Source organism: Microcaecilia unicolor, chromosome 2 (assembly GCF_901765095.1).
Source record: "Microcaecilia unicolor chromosome 2, aMicUni1.1, whole genome shotgun sequence".
NCBI classification, from domain to species: domain Eukaryota; kingdom Metazoa; phylum Chordata; class Amphibia; order Gymnophiona; family Siphonopidae; genus Microcaecilia; species Microcaecilia unicolor.
The window spans coordinates 597,041,253-597,065,330 of NC_044032.1; the positions used below are offsets into that span (position 1 = coordinate 597,041,253).

The 24,078-nt window shown below is 43.4% G+C and overlaps 1 protein-coding gene across 1 annotated transcript in view; it reads right to left on the reverse strand.

Moving 5' to 3' along the window:
* TLL1 (tolloid like 1) overlaps positions 1 to 24,078 on the reverse strand; it is a 499,423-nt gene that overhangs the window by 55,009 nt on the left and 420,336 nt on the right. The window contains exon 16 of the mRNA XM_030191579.1: positions 10,742 to 10,922. Coding sequence (XP_030047439.1) covers positions 10,742 to 10,922 — 181 coding nt within the window. The remainder of the gene's footprint in view (positions 1 to 10,741; positions 10,923 to 24,078) is intronic.

A 24,078-nucleotide genomic window follows, 5' to 3' on the forward strand; every position in this document is an offset into this window, starting at 1 on the left:
AGCCAAGATGCTGAGTCTGGATCGAGTTGGAGTTCCAGTCAAGATGCTGAGTTTGGATCGAGTTGGAGTTCCAGTCAAGATGCTGAGCCTGGATTGAGTTGCAGTTCCAGTCAAGATGCTGAGTCTGGATCGAGTTGGTGTTCCAGTCAAGATGCTGAGTCTGGATCGAGTTGGAGTTCCAGTCAAGATGCTGAGTCTGGATCGAGTTGCAGTTCCAGTCAAGATGCTGAGTCTGGATCGAGTTGCGGTTCCAGTCAAGATGCTGAGTCTGGATCGAGTTGGAGTTCCAGTCAAGATGCTGAGTCTGGATCGAGTTGGAGTTCCAGTCAAGATGCTGAGTCTGGATCGAGTTGCAGTTCCAGTCAAGATGCTGAGTCTGGATCGAGTTGGGGTTCCAGTCAAGATGCTGAGTCTGGACCGAGTTGCAGTTCCAGGCAAGATGCTGAGCCTGGATCGAGTTGCAGTTCCAGGCAAGATGCTGATTCTGGACCGAGTTGGTGTTCCAGTCAAGATGCTGAGTCTGGATCGAGTTGCGGTTCCAGTCAAGATGCTGAGTCTGGATCGAGTTGCCAGTTTCATGTCCAAGATGCTGAGTCCTGGGATCGAGTTTGGAGTTCCAGCCAAGATGCTGAGTCTGGGTCGAGTTGCAGTACCAGGCAAGATGCTGAGCCTGGATCGAGTTGTAGTTCCAGTCAAGATGCTGAGTCTGGGTCGAGTTGCAGTACCAGGCAAGATGCTGAGCCTGGATCGAGTTGCAGTTCCAGTCAAGATGCTGAGTCTGGATCGAGTTGCAGTTCCAGTCAAGATGCTGAGTCTGGATCGGGTTGCAGTTCCAGTCAAGATGCTGAGCCTGGATCGAGTTGGAGTTCCAGTCAAGATGCTGAGTCTGGATTGAGTTGCGGTTCCAGTCAAGATGCTGAGTCTGGATCGAGTTGCAGTTCCAGTCAAGATGCTGAGTCTGGATCGAGTTGGGGTTCCAGTCAAGATGCTGAGTCTGGACCGAGTTGCAGTTCCAGGCAAGATGCTGAGCCTGGATCGAGTTGCAGTTCCAGGCAAGATGCTGATTCTGGACCGAGTTGGTGTTCCAGTCAAGATGCTGAGTCTGGATCGAGTTGCGGTTCCAGTCAAGATGCTGAGTCTGGATTGAGTTGCGGTTCCAGTCAAGATGCTGAGTCTGGATCGAGTTGCAGTTCCAGTCAAGATGCTGAGTCTGGATCGAGTTGGGGTTCCAGTCAAGATGCTGAGTCTGGATCGAGTTGAAGTTCCAGCCAAGATGCTGAGTCTGGGTCGAGTTGCAGTACCAGGCAAGATGCTGAGCCTGGATCGAGTTGTAGTTCCAGTCAAGATGCTGAGTCTGGGTCGAGTTGCAGTACCAGGCAAGATGCTGAGCCTGGATCGAGTTGCAGTTCCAGTCAAGATGCTGAGTCTGGATCGAGTTGCAGTTCCAGTCAAGATGCTGAGTCTGGATCGGGTTGCAGTTCCAGTCAAGATGCTGAGCCTGGATCGAGTTGGAGTTCCAGTCAAGATGCTGAGTCTGGATTGAGTTGCGGTTCCAGTCAAGATGCTGAGTCTGGATCGAGTTGCGGTTCCAGTCAAGATGCTGAGTCTGGATCGAGTTGCGGTTCCAGTCAAGAGGCTGAGCCTGGATCGAGTTGCGGTTCCAGTCAAGAGGCTGAGCCTGGATCGAGTTGCGGTTCCAGTCAAGATGCTGAGCCTGGATCGAGTTGCGGTTCCAGTCAAGATGCTGAGTCTGGATCGAGTTGCGGTTCCAGTCAAGATGCTGAGCCTGGATCGAGTTGCAGTTCCAGTCAAGATGCTGAGTCTGGATCGAGTTGTAGTTCCAGTCAAGATGCTGAGCCTGGATTGAGTTGGAGTTCCAGTCAAGATGCTGAGTCTGGATCGAGTTCCAGTTCCAGTCAAGCTCCTGAATCCAGTTCCAGTTTCAGTCAAGGGGTTGATTCCAGTCCGGGTCCTAATCCCGGCTCCGTTTTGGATGCCAACCCAGGTTTCAGTTCCAGATCTGCTTCTGTTCAGACTTCTAGTTCCTGTCAAGACTGGGATGCCACTTTGGGCCCCAGCCCAGCTTCTGATGTCAGCTGGGGTAGTGGCTTCAGCCTTGCTCTTGCCATTACACGGAATTGCCAAGAGGTCCAGGACATTGTGGGTTCCCTCTGGGAAGGGTTACTTTTGAATTTTGTTCCTCTTGATGCATCCATGTTCCTGAGGTTGCCCCGTGGTGATTCGAAGGAGCCTCCTGGTCACAGGTGCTACTTTTGTCTGCCAGTTTTGAACTTCCTTGTGACTTCCAGTCCAGTGATCTATGTCTGGCTTTTGAGACCCATCAGAAGGTTTCACCATAGTTACCCCTGGACACCTGAACTCCTCAGGGAGACCGAGAGGGGGGTCTTGAGGAGGGGGTACTGTTACGTCTGTGGCCGTGACCACCCTCAGACTTACCCTGTTTCTGGGAGTCAGTGGCTGTGCTGGCTTCTGCTTGTCTCTGTCTCTGTCTTAGTTTCTCTCTGGCTCTGTGTGCTGATTGCCCTACTGAACCTCACCTGTGTGGGCTATGCCTTTTCCAAGATGGCTGCCGCCGACTCCTCTATGCCAGTATCCAAGATGGCTCCCGCTGGGCTGACTGCTCTGTGTGTCAAGCCTCTGTTTGGATGCAAGGTGATTGCTGCAGCTGTGTCTGTGGTGTGGAAGGGCTTTATTAATCACTTAGAGACTACAGCCCTGGCCTTTGCATTTCATTTAGGGCCCTGGTGTATAGAGTGCTCTGTACACTGTTTCAGTGTTTGCTCTGTGTGAGTTTCTATGTTTGACTAGACAGCTTAGGCACCGTGTGGCTTGTTAGCCTGTGTATAGCTTTGCTAGTGCTCTGTGTTTGCTTAGACTAGCCAGCTTAGGCACCTTGTGGCTTGTTAGCCTGTGTATAGCTTTGCTAGTGCTCTGTGTTTGTTTAGACTAGCCAGCTTAGGCACCGTGTGGCTTGTTAGCCTGTGTATAGCTTTGCTAGTGCTCTGTGTTTGTTTAGACTAGCCAGCTTAGGCACCGTGTGGCTTGTTAGCCTGTTTACAGCTTTGCTAGTGCTCTGTGTTTGTTTAGACTAGCCAGCTTAGGCACCGTGTGGCTTGTTAGCCTGTGTATAGCTTTGCTAGTGCTCTGTGTTTGTTTAGACTAGCCAGCTTAGGCACCGTGTGGCTTGTTAGCCTGTGTATAGCTTTGCTAGTGCTCTGTGTTTGTTTCCAGTGCATGACTTGTTAGCTTGGGCACAGCTTGGTTGTTAGCTGGTGTATAGCTTTCAAGTCTCCTGAGTGTGCTCTGTGTATGTTTCTTGTGTATGACTGGTTTGCCTGGGTATAGCGTTTCTATTAGCCTAGGTACAGTTTACTAGTCATTGTGTTTAAACCTGCCGACTGCCAGGAACCCGGACAGTCCCTGCCTGTCGGCCCTGCCTGCGCCTAGGTGCCAGGGGGCACTCCTGGATCTTCATTCCTGTTGTTCCTGCTTGCAAGTTCCAGTTCCGGGTTTTCCTGTAAGTCCTACCGGCTGCCAGAACCTTAGGGCTTAACCCTCGGGGAAAGGTGGTCAAGCGTAGGTGAAGCCTAGGTCCAGTGTGTTCCGGTCCAGTGTGTTCCAGTCCTGTGGGGCCCTCCAGTGTGTTCCAGTCCAGTGGGCTCCACTCCAGTGCGCACCCGTCCGGTGCGTTCCAGTTCCGTGTATTCCGGTGTAGAACTCCAGTCCGGGGTTCTGGTCCAGTTTTGTCTCATCTCTACCTTGGAGGTGATCTTGCCTGCCACTGCCGCTCCACGGTAGTGGCCCATGGGCTCATGAACCCAGTGCTCCCGGGGAAGAAGCCTGACAGCATGCCAAGGTCCGCGAGCACGCGACACCCCCTAGTCCTAGTTCTGTGTATAAAACAACGTACAAAGGATCTCTAAGGAAATGAAAAGGAAAGTAGATGGCATGGAAGGGCAGACTTGAAAAGCCGTATGGTCTTTATTTGCCTTCATTTTTTTAATGTTTCTATGTTGTGTGCCAAAAATGGTTTATTACATTGCCTCCATAATATGTACTAGAAAATGTAGAGGACGATATTAAAAAGACTTTTAACCAAGTAAGAGAGGCTCCAAACGAGTTAAATTGTGCTTGGCTGCTGGATATTCTAACAACAAAAATAGAAACTGGCTATTTTGTGGGTGCTTTGGGGGAGGAGTCACCATTAACCCAATAAGTGCTGATATTCAGGCCTTAACCAGTTAAATTAACCAGCTAAATAGGACTACATAAATTGCAGTCCCATCTTTGGCCAGTTTAACTTAACCAGTTCAGGGCTGAATATTGGCACTTAACTAATTAGTATGTGCTCTTACTGCCTACAAATTAGGTTTCGATAAGTGCTCACATACTAATGACCACAAGCTAATGGGAAAATTGGTCTTTTCCCAGCAGTGCTAAAAGTGTCCTTAGTGTGCAGGGAAGACTTAAAGACTACTTAGCTTTGTAGAGGTACAGTTTTTTTCTTTTAATTTGACGCTGAGCACGACCACGACCAACGATGGCCAGCGTTTCGTTACCTGCCTCAGCGTCAAATTAAAAGAAAAAAACTGGACCTCTACAAAGCTAAGTAGTCTTTAAGTTTAAGATTATGTACAGTGTATATATCTTCACATTGAGAGAGAAGAAATAGAAGAACGAAAAACGATTAGATATATAAAAAAAAGATATTAAAATTTATATGAGGTGTTTGCCAGTGATGAAGCAGCCCAGCCCCACGTGAGCTTTCATTGTTATAGAGCCGGGGGCTTCTTGAGGCAATACCTCTTTAATCAAAAGATTTAATCTTCGGTTGGAAGTAATGCCAGTTGTGCTTATATATATATCTCCTTCACTACTGTATTAGTAATTGGATAGCGCCATAGAGGTCTTTGCTGATATTCAGGAGTATTATCTGGTTAAGTGATACTGAATATCAGCAGCAAAGCCAGCCTGCTGGATTTAAACAAGTAGGAGTCTACCTGCATGGGTAAGGGGCATAGTTATTTTATTTACATTTGTACCCTGCACTTTCCCACTCATGGCAGGCTCAATGCGGCAGGCAATGGAGGGTTAAGTGACTTGCCCAGAGTCACAAGGTGCTGCCTGTGCTGGGAATCAAACTCAGCTCCTCAGGACCAAAGCCCACCACCCTAACCACTAGGCCACTCCTCCACAGTGTGGACTACCTTAATATGTGTTAGTTTACCACTAACTCATGCTATTTTAGCACAGGTCCCATTTTATGTAATGAGAACTAGTTACTAATCACTGGGATTAACAGTAAAACAACATCTTAATGGTAGCCCACATTGATAACTTCCTCCCTAAATCCTTTTAAACTATTTTTCTGTGTATAGTCAACTTGTCATAATTTAGAATGTTCCTCCTCTACTTCTTTCACTTTTCAGTACATAAACACAAAAACATTTTATTTCCTAGGCAAGCACAGAAACTGCGTAATCACACCCCATGTGAAACCTGTGAGAATTATTAACATCACTTGTCTTCCTCTAACACATACCAAGCAGCTATCTGACTATCCACCCAAAATTTTAGTCATTTTCTGAATGTGAGAAATTTTCCCTAAAGCTATAACACTGCCAAGTCCTTGTTTCTGTTTAATACAAAAACAATAACAGTAATCAAAGTCCAGAGCAGTACTGAATGATGATGTCACATGAAAAACTAAAGCCATATGCGTATTTGCCTTCATTTTAAAATCAACTTGTTCTTGCTGCATCTCCCATCTGTCCGGTCTATTCATGACACTTGACATGTGAACAGAGTTCTTTTATAAAACATTCCTAAAAGATTTTAATGTAATACTGCAGTCAGTGTTAAGCACTGCATATTCTGTTAGTCAACTGATAAGTTATCGGGTTACTTTAACTGGCTATTCAGATAACTTATTCAGTTAGTTGAACCACTGAATATGTTGAGCTAATTGGATAATTTATTTGATTTACTTTAAAACAGGTACATTGCTCCCTTGTCATAAAGTGCACTGTTATAACGCAAATTTGGTTTTAATGCAGTAGTGAATATGGCTTCTGGAATTATTGTACCATTTGCTTGATTATACTGTATATACCTAGTATGACTCCCAAAACCCTTGTACCTTTTCTGTGATTATATTGTAGAAGCCTAATATAAAAAAGTCACATGGCTGAAGCGTAGTTCCAGCTAATCAATGACACAGGGATAAAATTTGTCCTTGTCCCCGGCCCCTCCCCATGGGTTCTGCCTCCATCCCCATCCCATCCCTGAAGCCCCGTCTCCATCCCCGTCCCATCCCCGCAGGCCCTGTCACCATTCCCGCCCTGTCCCCGCAGGTTCTGTTCCCGTCCCTGCCCTATCCCCGTGGACTCTGATCTCATCTGCAGAGGCCTCGAACACTTATCTACTATAATAATTTGCACCTCCAACATTCTGAAGCTGACTCCGTGACAGACTTCAGTGAAGGGTTTGAAAGTCTGTCACCATCTCTCTCTATCCCGCCCTCGCGTCAAAATGTGATGAAGTCGAGGGCGGAACAGTGAGAGGGAAGGGCACGCTGCAGAGTTGCCAGGCAAAGGAACGCAACGTCACACGCATGAGGGTGTCATCGTCCTTCCCTTCCTCCCTCCCTCCCTTCCAGTTCCAGGCCCCCTCCCTCCGATTTTTAAAAGTCATCTTCACTTACCAAGTCATGGTTACGGCGGCCGGCAGCAGCGGTAAAACGCGTGCAGGCTTGGCCCTTCTTTCTCTCTCAACTGTGGTCCCGCCCTTGCAGAAAAAGGAAATGAGGGCGGGACCACAGCTGAGAGAGAGAGAGAGAAGGGCCGAGCCTGCACGCCTTTTACCGCTGCTGGCGGCCGCCGTAACCCCAACAAGGTAAGTCAAGATGACTTTTAAAATACGTAAGGGGGCCTGGAACAGGGAGGAAGGAAGTGAGGGACGACGACTCTGGAACTGGGAGGGAGAGAGGACCCTGAAACTCGGAGGGAGGGAGAGGATGACCCTGGAACTTGGACGGAGGGAGGGGCGACCCTGGAACTCGAAGGGACGGAGGGAGGGAGAGAGGGGGGATGACGACCCTGGAACACACTCTCTCTCACAGACACACTCGCACCCAGTTTCACACTCTCTCTCTCTGTCACACACACACACACACACTTGCACATTCACTCTCTCTCTCTCTCTCTCTCTCTCTCTCTCACACACAGTCACTCTCACACACACTCTCACAAATATACACACTCCAAGGAAAACCTTGCTAGCGCCCATTTCATTTCTTTGAGAAACGGGCCTTTTTTACTAGTGATTTTATATTTAAATCTTTTTATTAAAGTAGAAAAAGGAACAATTACAAATAGAAAACAATAATAACAACGAGCAAGTATAATAAACCCTTCCACCACCACTCCAACCCCAACAATAGCTCATTTCTACTACCCTAAAGAATCCTAATCCACTCTGTTAAAATGTCCAAGGGTACAAAATACAACCTATTTTGTATGCCCTAGAGGGAAGAAATATGCCCTATGAAGCACTGTTATGATTTTTTAATCTATGGATGAATAAGAAGTCATCAACAATCTCAGGATTCAGTCTAGCTCTCCTCTCTTCCACAGTCTCCTGCAATAGAGGATGTCTTCTTAGAAGTTGTGTTGGTAGTAGGATGTACAGGATCCCCCATGCAAATTTTGCTAGCTGTGGTCAGCACATTTGCTTGTTTTTCCAAAAAATAAATATATAGTTGTTGTCTGCATCAATTAAACATAAATAACAGTCCAGATTATTAACAGTCTTCAAAATAAAAAGTGACACGGGGACAAAGTTTGTCCCCTTCTTCATGGGCTCTGTCCTCATTCCTGCCCCATCCCCACCCCGTCCCCGCAGGCTCTGTCCCCATCCCCACGGTTACTGCAGGTCTCCGTCCCCGTGTCATTCTCTAGTTCCAGCTCATAACTCTTTAAAATGGCAAGTGTTCTTTTGAAGTGCAAATCACATTGTTGAACTGCCCTTCTGGCTCACATGGTTGATGCATACCGTTCCAGCTCACATGGTTGATGTTCAGTCCTGGCTCACACTGTTGAAGTGCACTTCTGGCTCACATGGTTAATGTACCCTTCCAGTTGAAGTGTAGTTCCAGTTCATTGCTCTTGACAATGACAAGTTAATTGCATTCATAAAAAGGTTCTTTACTTCCTACAATACAGAGGACATATAATACTAAACCCCACTATCGTGTATTGTAAGTTTGATTTGCAGTCCGGAAAAGGATTTTATTGAACCCGTTTTGTCATTGTAAATTCAATTTGCATTCACTAAAATGACTAAAAGAATTTAATTGATTGGATATTGGCAACCTAATACATACACATATGCACAGGCTTTTCATTATAGCACAACCTTTGTTACTAGGCGGTACTGGTTGTGGCTGCCAAGTACCACGTTATACCGAGGGAGAGATGTATTTGAGTTTTCTGGACAAAAGTTATGTAATATGATTGTTGCAGTTTTCAAAAGCTAAACTGTTTTTTTAGGTAACTCCCACAGTTACCCAGACAAGCTGCAGCAAAAGATCCCAGCTGATATGCAAAGCGGCTACTGAGCAGTTAACTCGCTTGTATGCAGCTATCTAGTCATTTTCAGCGCCACTTAACCAGTTGGCACTGAAAGCGACTGGTTAGCACTGAAGTGGAAGCCTGCTCTGTTGGGGGGCATTCTGGGGGCATTTCAGGGTTGGAGTCCGGTTAGCTCCCAATATTGAGAACAAACTGGCTATGTTTAGCACATATATAGGAATGCATAAATAGCTGTCCTATTTTTATGTGCTAGCCCATAGCCGGTTAAGTCTAAATATTGACTTTTAAAAAACTGGAAATTCAATGACAAAGCCTGCACAGAGCAAAGCATTGAATTTCCGGTTTTAGCATTAGTGGTGGACAAAAGAACACTGTCCGCCACCAGCTGAATATCAGCTGGATCATGTTTTAAAGCAGTTACATTTACCATGTATGTCCCTAACCTGCAGTACCTCCGTACCACAAGTTAGTAAACTCCTAAGCTAAGTTTAAATTTGCATTGCTAAAGCACAGAACATCAGGTATTCCTAGCAATTGCAAGCCACAAGCCAGGCCTGTTATTTTTTTGTTTTTATTTTAAATTTTTACAGTATCTGCAAACACAATAAAGAAAATCAAGAAATTAAATTCCAGATATAAGAATATAACATCACAAACACATCATATAGATGTTTTGTGATATTTTATTCTATATATGAGAGGAAAAGGAGCTAAAGAAAAACAAAAGAGGAAAAAGATGAAAGAAGAAATCTTGACCAGAGATAGAAAATCCAACCTCAGTAATTATCTAGTTGGTGAAAACATTATAACTCCAATATAGCCCTTAAGGACTAGATTCTGTGTATCACACCTAAAATCTCAGCGCCAAAATGACATTAGCATATGTGTATTCTATAAAGTATGCTTTAATTTAGGTGTACTTTATAGAATTGACTTAAATTTCCACATGGTTTACAGAATACGCTGAGCACTGGTCCAGACAACTAACTTTGGTTATGGTCAATTACACCAAATCAAACCTGGTGAAAATTCCCTAAATTACACATGGAGCGGGTGTATTCTATAACAATGTGCCTAGATTTAAAAAACACCCACAACCCTCCCATTCCACACCCATGACCACGTACACTGTTCAACCATGTGACTTGAATTTATGTGCACCACGTTACCAAATACGCTTAGCAAGTAGTGCGCATAAATTCTAATTAATGCCAATTAGTGCTGATAATTGCATAACATTCAATTATCAGCACTGATTAGCTTGTTAACCAATTAGGTTATGCACATTGATATGGAATACACTTCAATTTCCACGTGGAAATCGAAGGTGTGATCTATAGAATCCCAGGGTAAGTGTCTCAGTCAAGCTTTATGATTAAAAAAAAAAGAAATCTTTCCACATGAGCGGAATCCCAACATACAAAATTAACTTTTTGATATGCAATTATATATTGGCAAGGAAATTTTAAGAAACAAGTTGCTCCCAGGACTAAAACAAATGGTTTCAAGACTTAGAAAATCCTTTCTTCACAATTGTATGGCCCTGGAAACATTTGGAAAATCATAATTTTAGCACCACAGAATGTCATCTCTATCTTTTTAAAGTACATTTTCAAAACTGTAATTTTATCTCTCTTATCATCAAACAGGCCTGTTATCTTTTAATGGGGTCAGGGTGTAGAGAATTGCTCCCCTCGATCATCCCATCAGCCAACATCTAACCCCCCAACCCCTTGACCTTCCTCTGGCACCTAACACCTAACACCTCAGCCCATGAACTCCACCTGGCACCCAACATCTAATGTCTCACTGCCATGAATCTCATTAGCTGCCACCCTCCTCCCCCCCTTCAGAAATCCCAGGTAACTGGGTAACTGCTCATATACATAGTCCAAATGCATTTGGACTGAATATCCAGTCTAAATTTTACCAAAGTTGGTTCATTTTGTAATTGTTGGAGAGCATTAAAAAACAGCAACAATTATATTTGTAGCCAACACATATTTAAATAAATTCTTAACACAATTTTGTACCATAACTAGACACTGTTAAGCAGGTAAATTTATGACAACAGTAAAATTTTCTTTGTCAGTAGAGTCCAGTGTTCTCAGGAAAGTGATGGGGTTTACCTGAAAAGAACTGGGCTCTGAATCCTTTCTTTGAGACTGTGTTATCAGACTTGAATTCAATTCTCATGTTGTTGTATTGTGAGGTGATGACTTCAGGTACATCCGTACCACAAAATTTGCCATGAAGTTTGGATTCAGATGAAAGGCCACTCCGAATCTCCACATAATCATACTTACAAACCTACAACAAAAATGAGATCTTGATTGTAATGTAAAAAAAAAAATTCTAGCTTTCCAAAAAGAAACACAACAACAAAAACCCTAAAACTGTGCTTGTCAGATATATTTCACAGAAATCTGCAGTTCAAATTAACTGCTTTTCATATATGATGAATGTTTACACAGTCGTGATTTACTAAGCATTCTTTCCCATAGACTCAGAATGGAAGAAAATCTTTATTGAATCAGGCTCTATTACAGTCCACATTGCTGATTAGGATGAAAGATCATTATTGTGTCCATCCTTTGGCTGTTTACCAGTTACCACCAGGTAGTAATTCATGAGGCGAATGCAAAAATATTGTGTCGCTGCATACAACTTTGCACTATGAAAACAAATTTCTTTCCTAATCCAAATATGTCAACTAACCTAGGTTCAGGGATCATCACTTGTCTCTGAAGACTAATTGCATTATAAGTATTGCTGTTGAGTATAAGAATAGCCATACTGGGTCAGACCAATGGTCCATCTAGCCCAGTATCCTGTTTCCAAGAATGGCCAATCCAGGCCAATCTATGGTGCCCCTTAAACATGAAGACCTCCACGATGGTGCCCCCACCAAAAAATCAAACCTTCCCCTGGGGATGCCCCTTAAAACATCAACACTGCCCCCTGCGTCACATCAGACCCCCTCTCCACTCCCTGATATCAGCTCTGGTTCATACTTGAGGGTCCTTGGTAGTGTAGAAGAAGCAGGAGCAATTTTGTTCTTTTTTTATCTGCTTGATCCTAGAGGTGATATCTCAAGATTACCACTAAGAGTTGTGGGTGTCATTTTGATTCCAGAGCCTCAGAAGCAGAAGAGATGGGGGGTTATTCTTGCACATTCTACACTATTCAAGACCCCCAGTAGGAGCCAAAGCTAGGATCGGGGGATGGGGATTCTGCCAGGGGACCCTCAGGTGGACGTGCTAATGTCAGGGGACAACCCTGGTGAAATTGATGTCTAGGAACACTATTGGGGGAGGTCTTCATATTTGGGTCAGACCCAATCAAGGTCTGCAGTAGGGAGGGGGTACAGCAGAGGGAGGTTGATGACCACAGTGGTGTCAGGAATGCAGAGGTCACTGCTGTTATTGTGGGAGGGGGGTTTGGTTTGTGAGTGGAAATGAGGCTGTGGGGCATAGTTTAGGTTTTAAACATACAAGAAAAAAAGGCTTTACTTCTCCCTGAAGTCTGAGAGGGTAGTGGTTTTCATTGTTCCCACACAGTCCTTTCCCTGCATGCGTCCACTAACTCCTCCCAATCTTCTGGGTCCCCTTTACTGAACATTTCCGCCCATCTGTGCTTTTAAGAAACATCCTTATTCAATACAACCTTTCTTAATGCTTCACAGATAATAGGAACAGAAATTATGTGTCCTTATAAATCTAATTTCTCATGTTTAGTAGGCACATCTGGAAATAATTTGAAGTCTTACCCCCACCCTGTTCTAAATCTTATGGGAAATCCTATGATGGTCAGACAGAACTCTAACAGTATTATATTTCTTTATAGAAATCAGACTAGGCAGGTTAATTTTCTTCTCTGCAATACAAATTAATTCTTCTGTCAACACTGAGTTGCTCAAGTCTCAACTCCTGATCTCTTTCAAAGGAAGGGTAAAACTCAGCAGCGATTGTCAGCATTTTAATTTTAAATGCCAGTCATGGTGTTTAAACTAATATAGATATTTCAGCACTGTTATGTGAACAGCCAGTGGCACCAAATACATGTATTGGCCACTCCTGCCACCATCTGTTTAGTTTAGCTCTGCTATTCAGGAAGTTTGACCAGCTGCCAGTAAATGTATAACTTCGCTTGATTGACCCTATTGTATAAACTTACAAAACCTACAAGGCCACTAGCATGGTCACAGAAGGTATTACGAGTCATTGAGGGGCATTTTCAAAAAAATATCCAAGTCAGAATCGGGGTGTTTAGCTCATTACATCCAAAAAAAGGTCCATATTAGAGCCAAACAGGAAAAAAACATCTGGGTTTTCCTTTTGACAATGGCTCCAAGATGGCCATTTTTGTACAGAAGACATCTACAAAGAAGAGACATTTACCAAACTAACATGTCCAAATTATAAATGCCAAAAAAAACAGGCACTTGAACACATGTCTGGTATCATTTTGAGAGGAACGGCCAAACAGATGTCCCTGCAGATCAGAGGGGCAGCTTAGTGGTCAGTGCAAGGGACTTTAAACATGGCACCCAAGTACAATTCCTACCATAACTTCTTTATTTTGTATTCTGAGCACTTCGGGAACAGAATAAAACCTACTGTACCAAACTGTACACCATTAAACTTTCACCCTGCAGGTGTCTCCTATATTTAGGTACAGTAGGTAATTTGGTGGTTTTGGAGAGCTCATAATTTCCACTACAAATGTACTAGGGGGAGTGAGATTTGGACTTGGATCCCTTTGTTCACAGTCCACTGCACTGATCACCAAACTACTCTTGGGAGCTGCTTGCAGCTCTGTTGGATATGTCCATAATATCTGATGCTGTCATAGAACCTGGTATCCCCTTTCAGTTTCAGCTCTCAGGGAGGTGGGAAGGGGAATATCCACTGGGGGATTAAGGAGAGGTCAAGTCTTAATCCATTCAGTGGTCAACTGGTCATTCAGAGACGTGATTGAAACAGTGTCTAGTTAAAAAACATACTTCTTTTTAGACTTGGACATTTCTTCCTATTCCATCATCACTGAAAGAAGTCCTAATGTTGGGATTGCCCTAGTACTGCCCACAACATGCCCCCATGCTTTTTGGATGAGCTCAGTAGAAAATATCCAAATTTTCCCTGTTCAAAAATCACAATTTAGATGTTTTTGGAAGGTGGACGCGTTTTTTTTTTGGTCATTTTAAGACATCTATATGCTTCAAAAATGAGTGCCATTATGTATAAGTAAAATCTTCACCTCATTCAACTATGAATGCGCTAGTTGTGGTGGGTTTGGGGAGAAAGACCGGTCTACTAGTGACTTGAAAACAGGTTTATCTATTAATTTCCTTCAGGTCAATTTTCAAAGTGATTTAAAGAGCCAGGAAAGTCTCTAACTTAACCGATTAGTAGCACTGAATATTCACACTAACCACTAAAGATGTAGTCGGTTATTTCGTAGGCAGTCTGGGCACAGAATCGGCATTTATGCAATTAAGTGCCGATATTCAGCATTTAACTGCTTAAGGGCTTCTTTTATACAGTAAATGAGAGGAAGTCCATTCAGTTCCTATGGACTTCCTCTCATTTGCCGTGTGGGAATCATTAGCGCACCTTCGTAAAATAAGCACTAAGTTAAATGGACAAACTGACAACATAAAATTCAGTTCTATCTTTATATGGTTTCACTTAGGCAGTTAAGTGCTGAATATCACACTTAGGGGTCCTTTTACCAAGCTGCAGTAAAAGGACCCCTACAGTCGCTTTGGTGCATGTGTTTGCTGCACACTGATGTCCTCTTTTACCGCAATGGGTAAAAGGCTTTAAAAAAAAAAATGGAAATGGCCATGCGGTAAGTGAAACACATACCGCGCAGCCATTTCCAGGGGAGCCATTACCACCACCTATTTAGGAGGCAGTAAGGGCTCCTGCGCTAACCCATCATGAACCCCCCATGAGTGGAGTGAAACAGGTGGATGTGCAGCGTCTGTTCACATTTTCCAAAAATACTAGGACTAGGGGGCATGCGATGAAACTACAGTGTAGTAAATTTAAAACAAATCGGAGAAAATTTTCTTCACCCAACGCATAATTAAACTCTGGAATTCGTTGCCGGAGAACGTGGTGAAGGTGGTTAGCTTGGCAGAGTTTTAAAAAGGGTTAGACGGTTTCCTAAAGGACAAGTCCATAAACCGCTACTAAATGGACTTGGGAAAAATCCACAACTCCGGGAATAACATGTATAGAATGTTTGTACGTTTGGGAAGCTTGCCAGGTGCCCTTGGCCTGGATTGGCCGCTGTCGTGGACAGGATGCTGGGCTCGATGGACCCTTGGTCTTTTCCCAGTGTGGCATTACTTATGTACTTAAGCAATGAAGGGTTAAGTGACTTGCCCAGAGTCACAAGGAGCTGCAGTTCCCCAGGATCAAAGTCTGCTGCACTAGCCACTAAGCTACTTGTGATCATCTTATTTTTTATTAGCATCTATCCATTTGCACCATAATGCTTGTGACTCTCATTGTCTCATTACCAAATGACTCAACTCACTTGTTGTCTTGTTGGTTCTGGAGGTTATTACTATAATCTATTTGGGTTCTTTCAAATAGCAACTGATCTTAATGGGATACACTGCATTATTCACAGCTAAAAAATAAACTGGTCAATATTCTGCCAGTGATGATTTGTGATTTTTTTTTAACAGATCATCACTAGCTAAGTTAGACTTCCATATTCAATAAAAAGGCTTGCGTGGGCAGTGGCACTGAATACCCAGACCTGACCAGACAGGAAGAAGCCAATAGGAATAATGCGGGTCACAACCACAAAAGATACTAGATAGTTGTGCGAGTCCTGACTGAATATCTGTTGGAACACGTGTAAGGGTACCTGGCCAGTTCCTAGTCTCACCTTCCTGATTAAAATCACTTGTCCCTCCCTCACACCCCACACCCCCAAAACAGTATCTGACCCCCCCCCCCACCCAGAATAGCATTTGACCCTAAGAAAATCCCAACCTCTGTAGCTGGTTTCCCCGCCCCTGGATGGGGACATTTTGCGAGGACATCCTCATCAAAACTTGAATGTCACTTTTGAAAATGCCCCTCCACGGGTCTGAGACCATCTTTCTTCTTTGGAATTGGAAAATAACGGGAATAAAACCCCTGATTGAATCTCCTGGGATAGGGTATTGGCTTGTTGAGCTGTTGTTTGCAGAAAGATAGGGTGAATTGTTGTTGGCGGTAACTGACTGAAATTGATTTTTAACCATATTTGATGATATTGAGGACCCATTGGTTTGTGGTGATGGTCCGTCATGCTTGGTAGAAAAATGAATGTGATCCCCAAGGGAAAAAGTGTCAAAAACTTGGAAATTACTTTACAGGCAAGGAGTTAGAAGAAGATGTAGTCTTTCTTTGTCAGGTCATGATCTTTGGAAAGAAGATTGCTGTGGAGGCCTCAGTTGTTGAGGGCATGAATGTGGCTGAAGTCATTTCTTGTATGAAAACTGATGAGTATGGCTTCCTATAAGAAAAGGAAGACCATCTTTTGTATGAAGATGAAGACCATCTTTTGTATGAAGATGAAGACCATCTTTTGTATGAAGAGGAAATTTCTATTGCAGACGTACATAATTCTTTGTAAGCAGAATGATCTTCCTTGGCCTGTGTGACTGCGTCCTTCACTTTATCTCAGAAAAGAATGTCCCCCAAACAAGGAGCATCAGCCAATCGATCATGGAAGTCATCCCGAAGACCAGATACCCAAACTCAGGCCACTCTTGTGGCTGCAATGGATACAGCCTCTAAACGTGATGTGGAAGGGCATAATCGAACGGGGTGCCCAAGTTTTCCTGGGGCCGTCCTCGCAGGACAGCTCCGCAAAGGGGCGTGGAAACCTGTATTATTGAAACAAGATGGGTGTCCATCTTTCCTTTCGATAATATGGTCAGGGACGCCCAAATCAGCAAATTTAGGTCAACCTTAGAGATGGTCGTCCCCAGGACTTGGTCATTTTCAGCGATAACGGAAAGCGAGGACGCCCATCTCAGAAATGACCAAATCCAAGTCATTTGGTCGTGGGAGGAGCCAGCATTCGTAGTGCACTGGTCCCATTAACTGAACAGGAAAAGCCCTTCCCTTACCGATCTCTTAGCAATTCGGAAAGGAACAGGCATGCATGAAGGAAATTGCATGCAAATGAGCTGCTTGCTTTTAGCTCATTTGCACACAATTTCCTTCCTAAGGAGGGAAAGCCAGTGCAGAGCAGCCAAGTGTTATGCGTGGCTGCTCTGTGTATGCCAAAGACAGCTTCATACATACAGACAAGCTGCGTGTATAATAGCCGTCTACAACCTTAGAAAAACACAAGACCAGGTGAAAATGTCCAAGTGCTCATCAGGGATGACTTTTTTTTTTAAGAGTATGGGTGCAGGATGTCCTTTGCTATGCCTCCATCCCTGCAACAGCAGTTGAGGACGGCCTTCCTATGCCTCCATCCCTGCGACAGCAATTGAGGATGTCCAAAATGCAGATGTTTCTGTGAGAAGGATGTCCATGCCTTTGCTATGCCTCCAACACCCCCTTTGTTTATTTGGATCTCAAGTAGCACCAGTGGGATTTGAACTGGCCACCTCTGGATTGCAAGACCAGTGCTCTAACCACTAGGCCACTCTGCCACTGCTCCATGTGACTGCCTTGAAATTTGGCCATTCCTGTGGGGGGGGGGGGCAGTTGAGGACATCCAAAATGTTTGAAAGAAGGATGTCCATGCCTTCATTATGCCTCCGCTGACACACTCATACCTCCCCCCACCCTAGGGACCTGCATACTGCCCCCCTCAAAGGGATGGTCAAACTCCAAGGGCATGGAGTGGACTAGTGGTTAAAACACTGGTCTTGCAATCCAGAGGTGGCTAGTTCAGATCCCACTGCCACTACCTGTGATCCAAAATCCAAATAAATAAAACCTGTGTGTTCACATTCTTTCATCTTGTAGATGAAATTTGTCATATTATTTGGTGGTCATTGGCTGATCCTGATGATATTTTTTGTGAACTGCTTTGTTGTTCTACTCAGCACAAGAAATTAAACTAAAGATTTTCATCATCGGAGAGAGGTGGTGGAGAAATTAACAGTAACAGAATTCAAACAGGCATGGGATGAACACAAATGATCTCTAATTAGAAAATGAATGGTATAAAAACCAAAACTTAAATGAGTGCATGTGTGCTTGCATGTTCAGTGGTGCTTAGATGACAACTCTGTCTTTGAAGGCCGGTGCTGGGCCCCTGATCAGTAAGGGAAGGGCTTTTTCCGTTCAGTTAGTGCATCAGTTAGTCCACTGCAGTGCCTTCTAGGGTGCCCGGTTGGTGTCCTGGCATGTCAGGTGGACCAGTGCACTACGAATGCTGGCTCCTCCCACGACCAAATGACTTGGATTTGGTTGTTTTTGAGATGGGTGTCCTTGGTTTCCATTATTGCTGAAAACCAGGGATGACCATCTCTAAGGTCGTCCATCTCTAAGGTCGACCTAAATGTTGAGATTTGGGCGTCCCCGACCGTATTATCAAAACGAAAGATAGCTGCCCATCTTGTTTCGATAATACAGGTTTCCCCGCCCCTTCGAGGGGATGACCTGCGAGGACACCCTCAGGAAAACTTTGGCGCCCTGTTCGATTATGCCCCTCCACGTAAACCACTTTGAATGTAGCTGCAAAAACCACAGAAAGGCAGTATATCAAGTCCCATTTCCCTCTATCTGCTGTCAGTTACTATGTTTCTGCACAGTCCAACATTATGAATTTACAGAACATGCTAGTCCATCTGGATATTAGGTTCCCTGCTAGAAATGATGGCAATGATCACAGACATCGGCTGTGTGAATAACATAAAACATGTGCTTTTGCTCTGATGACATCAACATTTGTTCATCCAATGTCCAAGAAAATGGATGTTGTGAAATTCACTTCTGACTGAACAACAACTCATGCAGTGTATGTTATTATGTGCCACTACACAGGATCTGGATGGCATGGGTAGGTTTAGTCATGTATTTGGCCATACAATTTTATAAAATGTGTTTTGCACATAGAAACAGGTATTACTATTCAACCTCAAAGAAAAAAAAACACTTAGAAATTCCCTTTTTCAAGAAATACAAAACATTCACCAAACAGCCCATGCTATCCAAGCTGAAAAGACATCGATAAAACCTGTTTAATCCACATGGATCAAACCCAGAATGAATCATAGTCTTCTATTATACAGAACTTTTCCAAACATTTTATAATCAGTATATAATAAGGAAATTAGTCAACAACTAGCAGAAAGAATGAGGTCCTTCCCTTCTTTTGGGATAACAGAAATAACAGCTTCATAGAAGGTATCTGGGAGTTGACCAAAATGATTACTCCATTAAAAATTTCCAGGAATAAGGGAGCAATCTGCTCCTTCATAGATTTATAGAACTCAATCAGAATTCCATCTGGACCTCCTGACTTATCCTTAGGAGACCTAAATGACTTTATACACCTCAGCAAGATAGAGGGGTCTATTAAGAGTCAGTAACATCATCCATCTTAGGGATACAGAGAAAATGAAGCCATTCCAGGATTCATGAGGGGGGAGCTGAATACTTTGAAATATACATATCACAAAAATATAAAACAAAGGCATCCATGCAGTAATTTCATTTTTTATGTGCATCTGCTACACGTGCCGGAAAATATATTTTATTTTCTGGCGCGTGGCAAAAATCGGGCGGAAACTCCGACTTGATGCGCGTAGGCGATTACCGCACGGTTAACGTGAGAGACCTTACTGCTAAGTCAATGGCTGGCAGTAAGGTCTCAGACCCAAAATGGACGTGCACCAATTTTTATTTTGCCACATGTCCATTTTTGGCAAAAATTTTAAAAAAGGTCTTTTTTACAGGTGTGCTGAAAATGAATCTGTGCATATCCATAACACGTGCCTACACTTCCACAGCCCATTTTTTCAGCGTGCCTTTGTAAAAGGACATCTTAAAAAAGCAAGATGAACTCCTAAATACTACTACTACTACTTAACATTTCTAGAGCGCTACTAGGGTTATGCAGCGCTGTACAAATTAATAACTTTTACTCATGAACAATTAGACCTGCTCCTGAAATTGTTAGAGGGTGGTAGATACTTGGAATGCCCTCCCATAGGAAGTGGTAGAGATGAAAATAGTAACAGAATTCAAAAATGCATGGGACAAACACAAAAGAATCTTGTTTAGAAGGATCGGATCCAAAGAAGCTTAGGGGAGATTAAGTAGGAAAGCCAGTGCTGGGCAGACTTCTACAGTCTGTGCCATGATCGAGGCTGGATAGATTTGGATGGGCTGGAGTGGAGCTTTTCAGGGGTTTTGACACAACTTCAGAAATTTTAGTACAAGGCCAGTACCGGACAGACTTCTATGGTGTATGCCCTAAAAAAGGCAAGGATTTATTTATTTATTTATTTATTTATTTATTTGCAGCATTTGTATCCCCCATTTTCCCACACATTAGCAGGCTCAATGTGGCTTACAAGTCACCGTATTTGGGAGCTCCAATACGGTCGATGTTAAAAAATACAAATAGAATCGGTAAGGGAAGGTAGGAGCCAATGGAACCAATAAATGGCAAAGATATAAGAAATAACATTGTCTTTTAAATCAGTGCAGTGTTGAGGCTGCTAATCAGAAACAGCAGGGTAGGCCTTACAAAAAGGATAAATCAAGATCAGGTATACATATGATATATCACTTCATGTAATGAGTTTATCTTGTTGGGCAGATTGGATGGATCTTACTGGTCTTTATCTGCCGCCATATGTTACTACATGTTATCAAAGTATGTGACTATAAATGTCAGCAACTTCATTTTAGCTATGATTTCTGCAGCTTTGTGGAGCAATCTTATAAAGACAAATAGGCCCAAAATAGGCCCTTCCAAATGAGGCAACTGATCAAATTGTTCAAGCTAAGCTATCCACAAGTTTCATACTTCTCTAAGTTTAAGAACAAACAGTGAGAAAGGTTCTCTCAAAGCTTAGACTGCACTTTAGATCCACATTTAATTTAATAACTTTTGATTTTTATAGTCATGCAACACTGCAGAAAGAAAATACTTTTTTACAACAAAGACTTTTAAGAATAGTGCTCCAGCTTCCCTGTAGTTTCCATAAAAATGATTTGCTATACTGTGTCATATTTTGTTTTAGTTCGTGTGATGATGAAAGCACATGTGATCATTGGAACCATATTTTGTATTTTGCACATGTTGAAAACACTTAATACAAGACAGACCTGCATCTTTTAAGTGGTCCCTGACTAAGGATTTAGCTTTATTTCAGTTGGCAAAGAAGTCCCTTCCGTACTTATGCATTTGGAAACAACTGTGTAATCCTGGTATATATTAGCAGGCTCACTTACTGGAAAGATCATGTTTTAGAAGATTTGAGCTAATAACATGATTATCTAGTACTCCTAAATCTTAAAGAGGCTCGTTTACAAAGCTGCACGTACTTACTGCAGGGTAAGAAGCACTACCCAGGGCCTCCGAGAAACAAAACTGGGCCCGGGGAAACAATCTTCAGGGTCCCGCCGCCACCGCTGATCCCCCTTGCCACCACTGCCCCCCTCCCAAAGTAGCAAACGAAAGAAAGTGCTCTGCCAGCTACAGGTCCTTCTTTCTGCCACGTCACAGACTATAGGCAGGACGCAACAGGAAGAAGGACCTGTGGCTGGCAGAGCAGTCTCTCTTGATCGCTGTCACTGGGCCCTCCTTGGAGGCCAGACCTGGGGAATCTTGCTCCCTGCCTTCCCCCCCTCCCCCCCTTGGCAGCCCTGGCACTAAGTACATAAGTATTGCTACACTGGGACAGACCAAAGTTCCATCAAGCCCAGCATCCAATCCAGGTCACAAATACCTGGCCAGATCCCCACCAAAAAGTTCAATACATTTTATGCTGCTTATCCCAGAAATAAGCAGTGGATTTTCCCCAAGTCATTTTAATAATGGTCTATGGCCTTTTTCTTTAGGAAGCCGTCCAAACCTTTTTTAAACCTCGCTAAGTTAACCACCTTTACCACATTCTCTGGCAACGAATTCCAGAGTTTCATTACACGTTGAGTGAAGAAATATTTTCACAGGTGTCCTGTGGCAGTTTTGGAATTGTCACGTTCATCCCATGTGCTAAAATATACATTTTATTGTTAGCACTGGGGGCATGCCTGGGGGCAGACAGAAGGTATGTACTGCAGTAATCAGTGTAGCTACATTGCAGCACACTATCTGATTAGCATGTGAGCCCTTACTGCCTAGAAAATAGGTGTCGGTAAGTGCTCACCTGCTAAAGGGGAAATTAGTGTGTGGCCATTAATAGAGAAAATGGGGCCATTTTACTGCCATACTAAAAGTGAAAAGACCCACGCCGGGTATAGCACTGGCCACTTTTTAGCACAGCTTAGTAAAAGGACCCCAAAGGGTAAGTTTTCACTGTAAACGGTTTACTTCCTCATACAATCCTCTCAAATTTCAAATAGTACCCTTCAATTGCAATCATGGTCATGGCAGCCTTTTCCTCCAATTGTGTCTTACCAGAATTACGTAGGACATTGTTATGTGGAATATAAGATTGTACTTTTTCCAGAGGGAAAGGAAACCAGACTGCCTCAGGGACTGTGACTATGAGCCATATCACTTCAAGACCACTGTATGCTTCTTCTGCATGGTTCTAGAGGCAGCACTGCTGAATATCATCTCTGACCCACCATTTCAAAAGCAGGGAGGAGAAAGGAGTTGGGGAAGAGTTGGCAGCTCTACAGATGTTGGAAATATTCAGAGCTAGTGTCTTCATAGGTAAGTGACAAAATAGGTCCGCATATATAGCAGTTCTGAATATCAACCAGCACCGGTATAACTTCCTAGTCACCACTCTAATGTCTCCCTTCCCTTTCTGGACCTCCTCTGATCACTGAAACATGCTCTCCTCCCTTTCAAGATCCCCCAGTTCTTAAAGCAGGACTCCCACCTCTGATACTCATACCCCTCTGAAGCAGGCCCCCCCTGATCCTGACACCCCCCCCCCCCCACTCCTATGAAACCAAAGCCCTCTCATTGGCACCAACCACACAGCCACGCATTTGTCTCCAAGATGCCAGCGTCTCTCATTCAACCTTTACCTTCGACAGGGAGGATCGATGAGAACACCGCCTGCGCACCTAGATGCTTCACCCTCTGACCCAAAGCCACGAAGTCTCGTATGATACGTTCAGTAGGATACTTAGCTGTATCATTTGTGCCAACATGGATGAGTAGCATAGGAGCATGGTCCGTAGACTTGATGAGTCTAGGCAATCTTTCAACAATATCTTGAATCTTGGCACCAGGCAGACAGCATATCTCTCTGGACAACATATCTGGCCGGCAGATGGGCGCTTCGGTACCCCTGAGAAGTGAATCTCCAACCACCACTACCTTTCGCTTTCTTTGGGCCAATTTTCCAGCTGTGATGGCAGTTTTGGTCATTGTTTCATCCCGTTTTGTAGATGTTTCTAGCTCTTCTACCTCTAGGGTTGTGAACCGATTCTTTAGCTGAATAGAAGGTGGAGATGGGGGATTCATCTTGTGGGACTTGGTGATCTGCAGCCCCATGTCTCTAGCAGTCAGTTCATTTGGACAAGCAGTTGTATAGGGGGTAATTCTTTTAAAGGGCACTTAGATGGAGTTGCCCATATGTATCTGGGTAACTAGATTTTTTAAAAATAGAAAACTAGGGTAAATCAACATTTGCAAACATAAATGTAAGTGCACCCACTAAAGCCAGGTCTTTGGCAGGCATACAGCGCACATATGCCCAAATTCTATATATCCCAACAGGAACGGACTGCTATCTTCTTTAGCAAGTAGTTAAGGAATGTACTACACGTGATATAGAAAATTCTACCTGCTTGAAAATATGATTTTACATTGATTTACAGTAATAAAGCTCTTAAGTATGCTTGCCTCAACGCTTTTTTAGGATAACCACGTTCCTCAAATCTTTTGGTAAATATCATCGCTTCATGTTTGAAATCTTCCAATGTTGTACAAATTCTTCTGCACCTCAGATATTGACTGAGATATTCGAACAACATCCTGTCAAACTTTGGAAACAATTTCTAGATGATATTTTTTTTTGTAGGCAGATTCGGAAGCTATGTTGAAGTCATGGATAAACACCCTTGATTCAAATGTAAAATTCACCTTGAAATACCATTTCACGGAAATTGAATTTTTAGATGTGAAGATTATAAAGCAGGAATGGAGCCTTTGAACTACCTTATACCGCAAACCAGTTGACAGGAATAATTTCTTGTGGTTTTCTAGCTATCATCCATATAAATTGAAATACAATTTACCAATCAGTCAATATCTGAGATGCAGAAGAATTTGTACAACGTTGGAAGATTTCAAA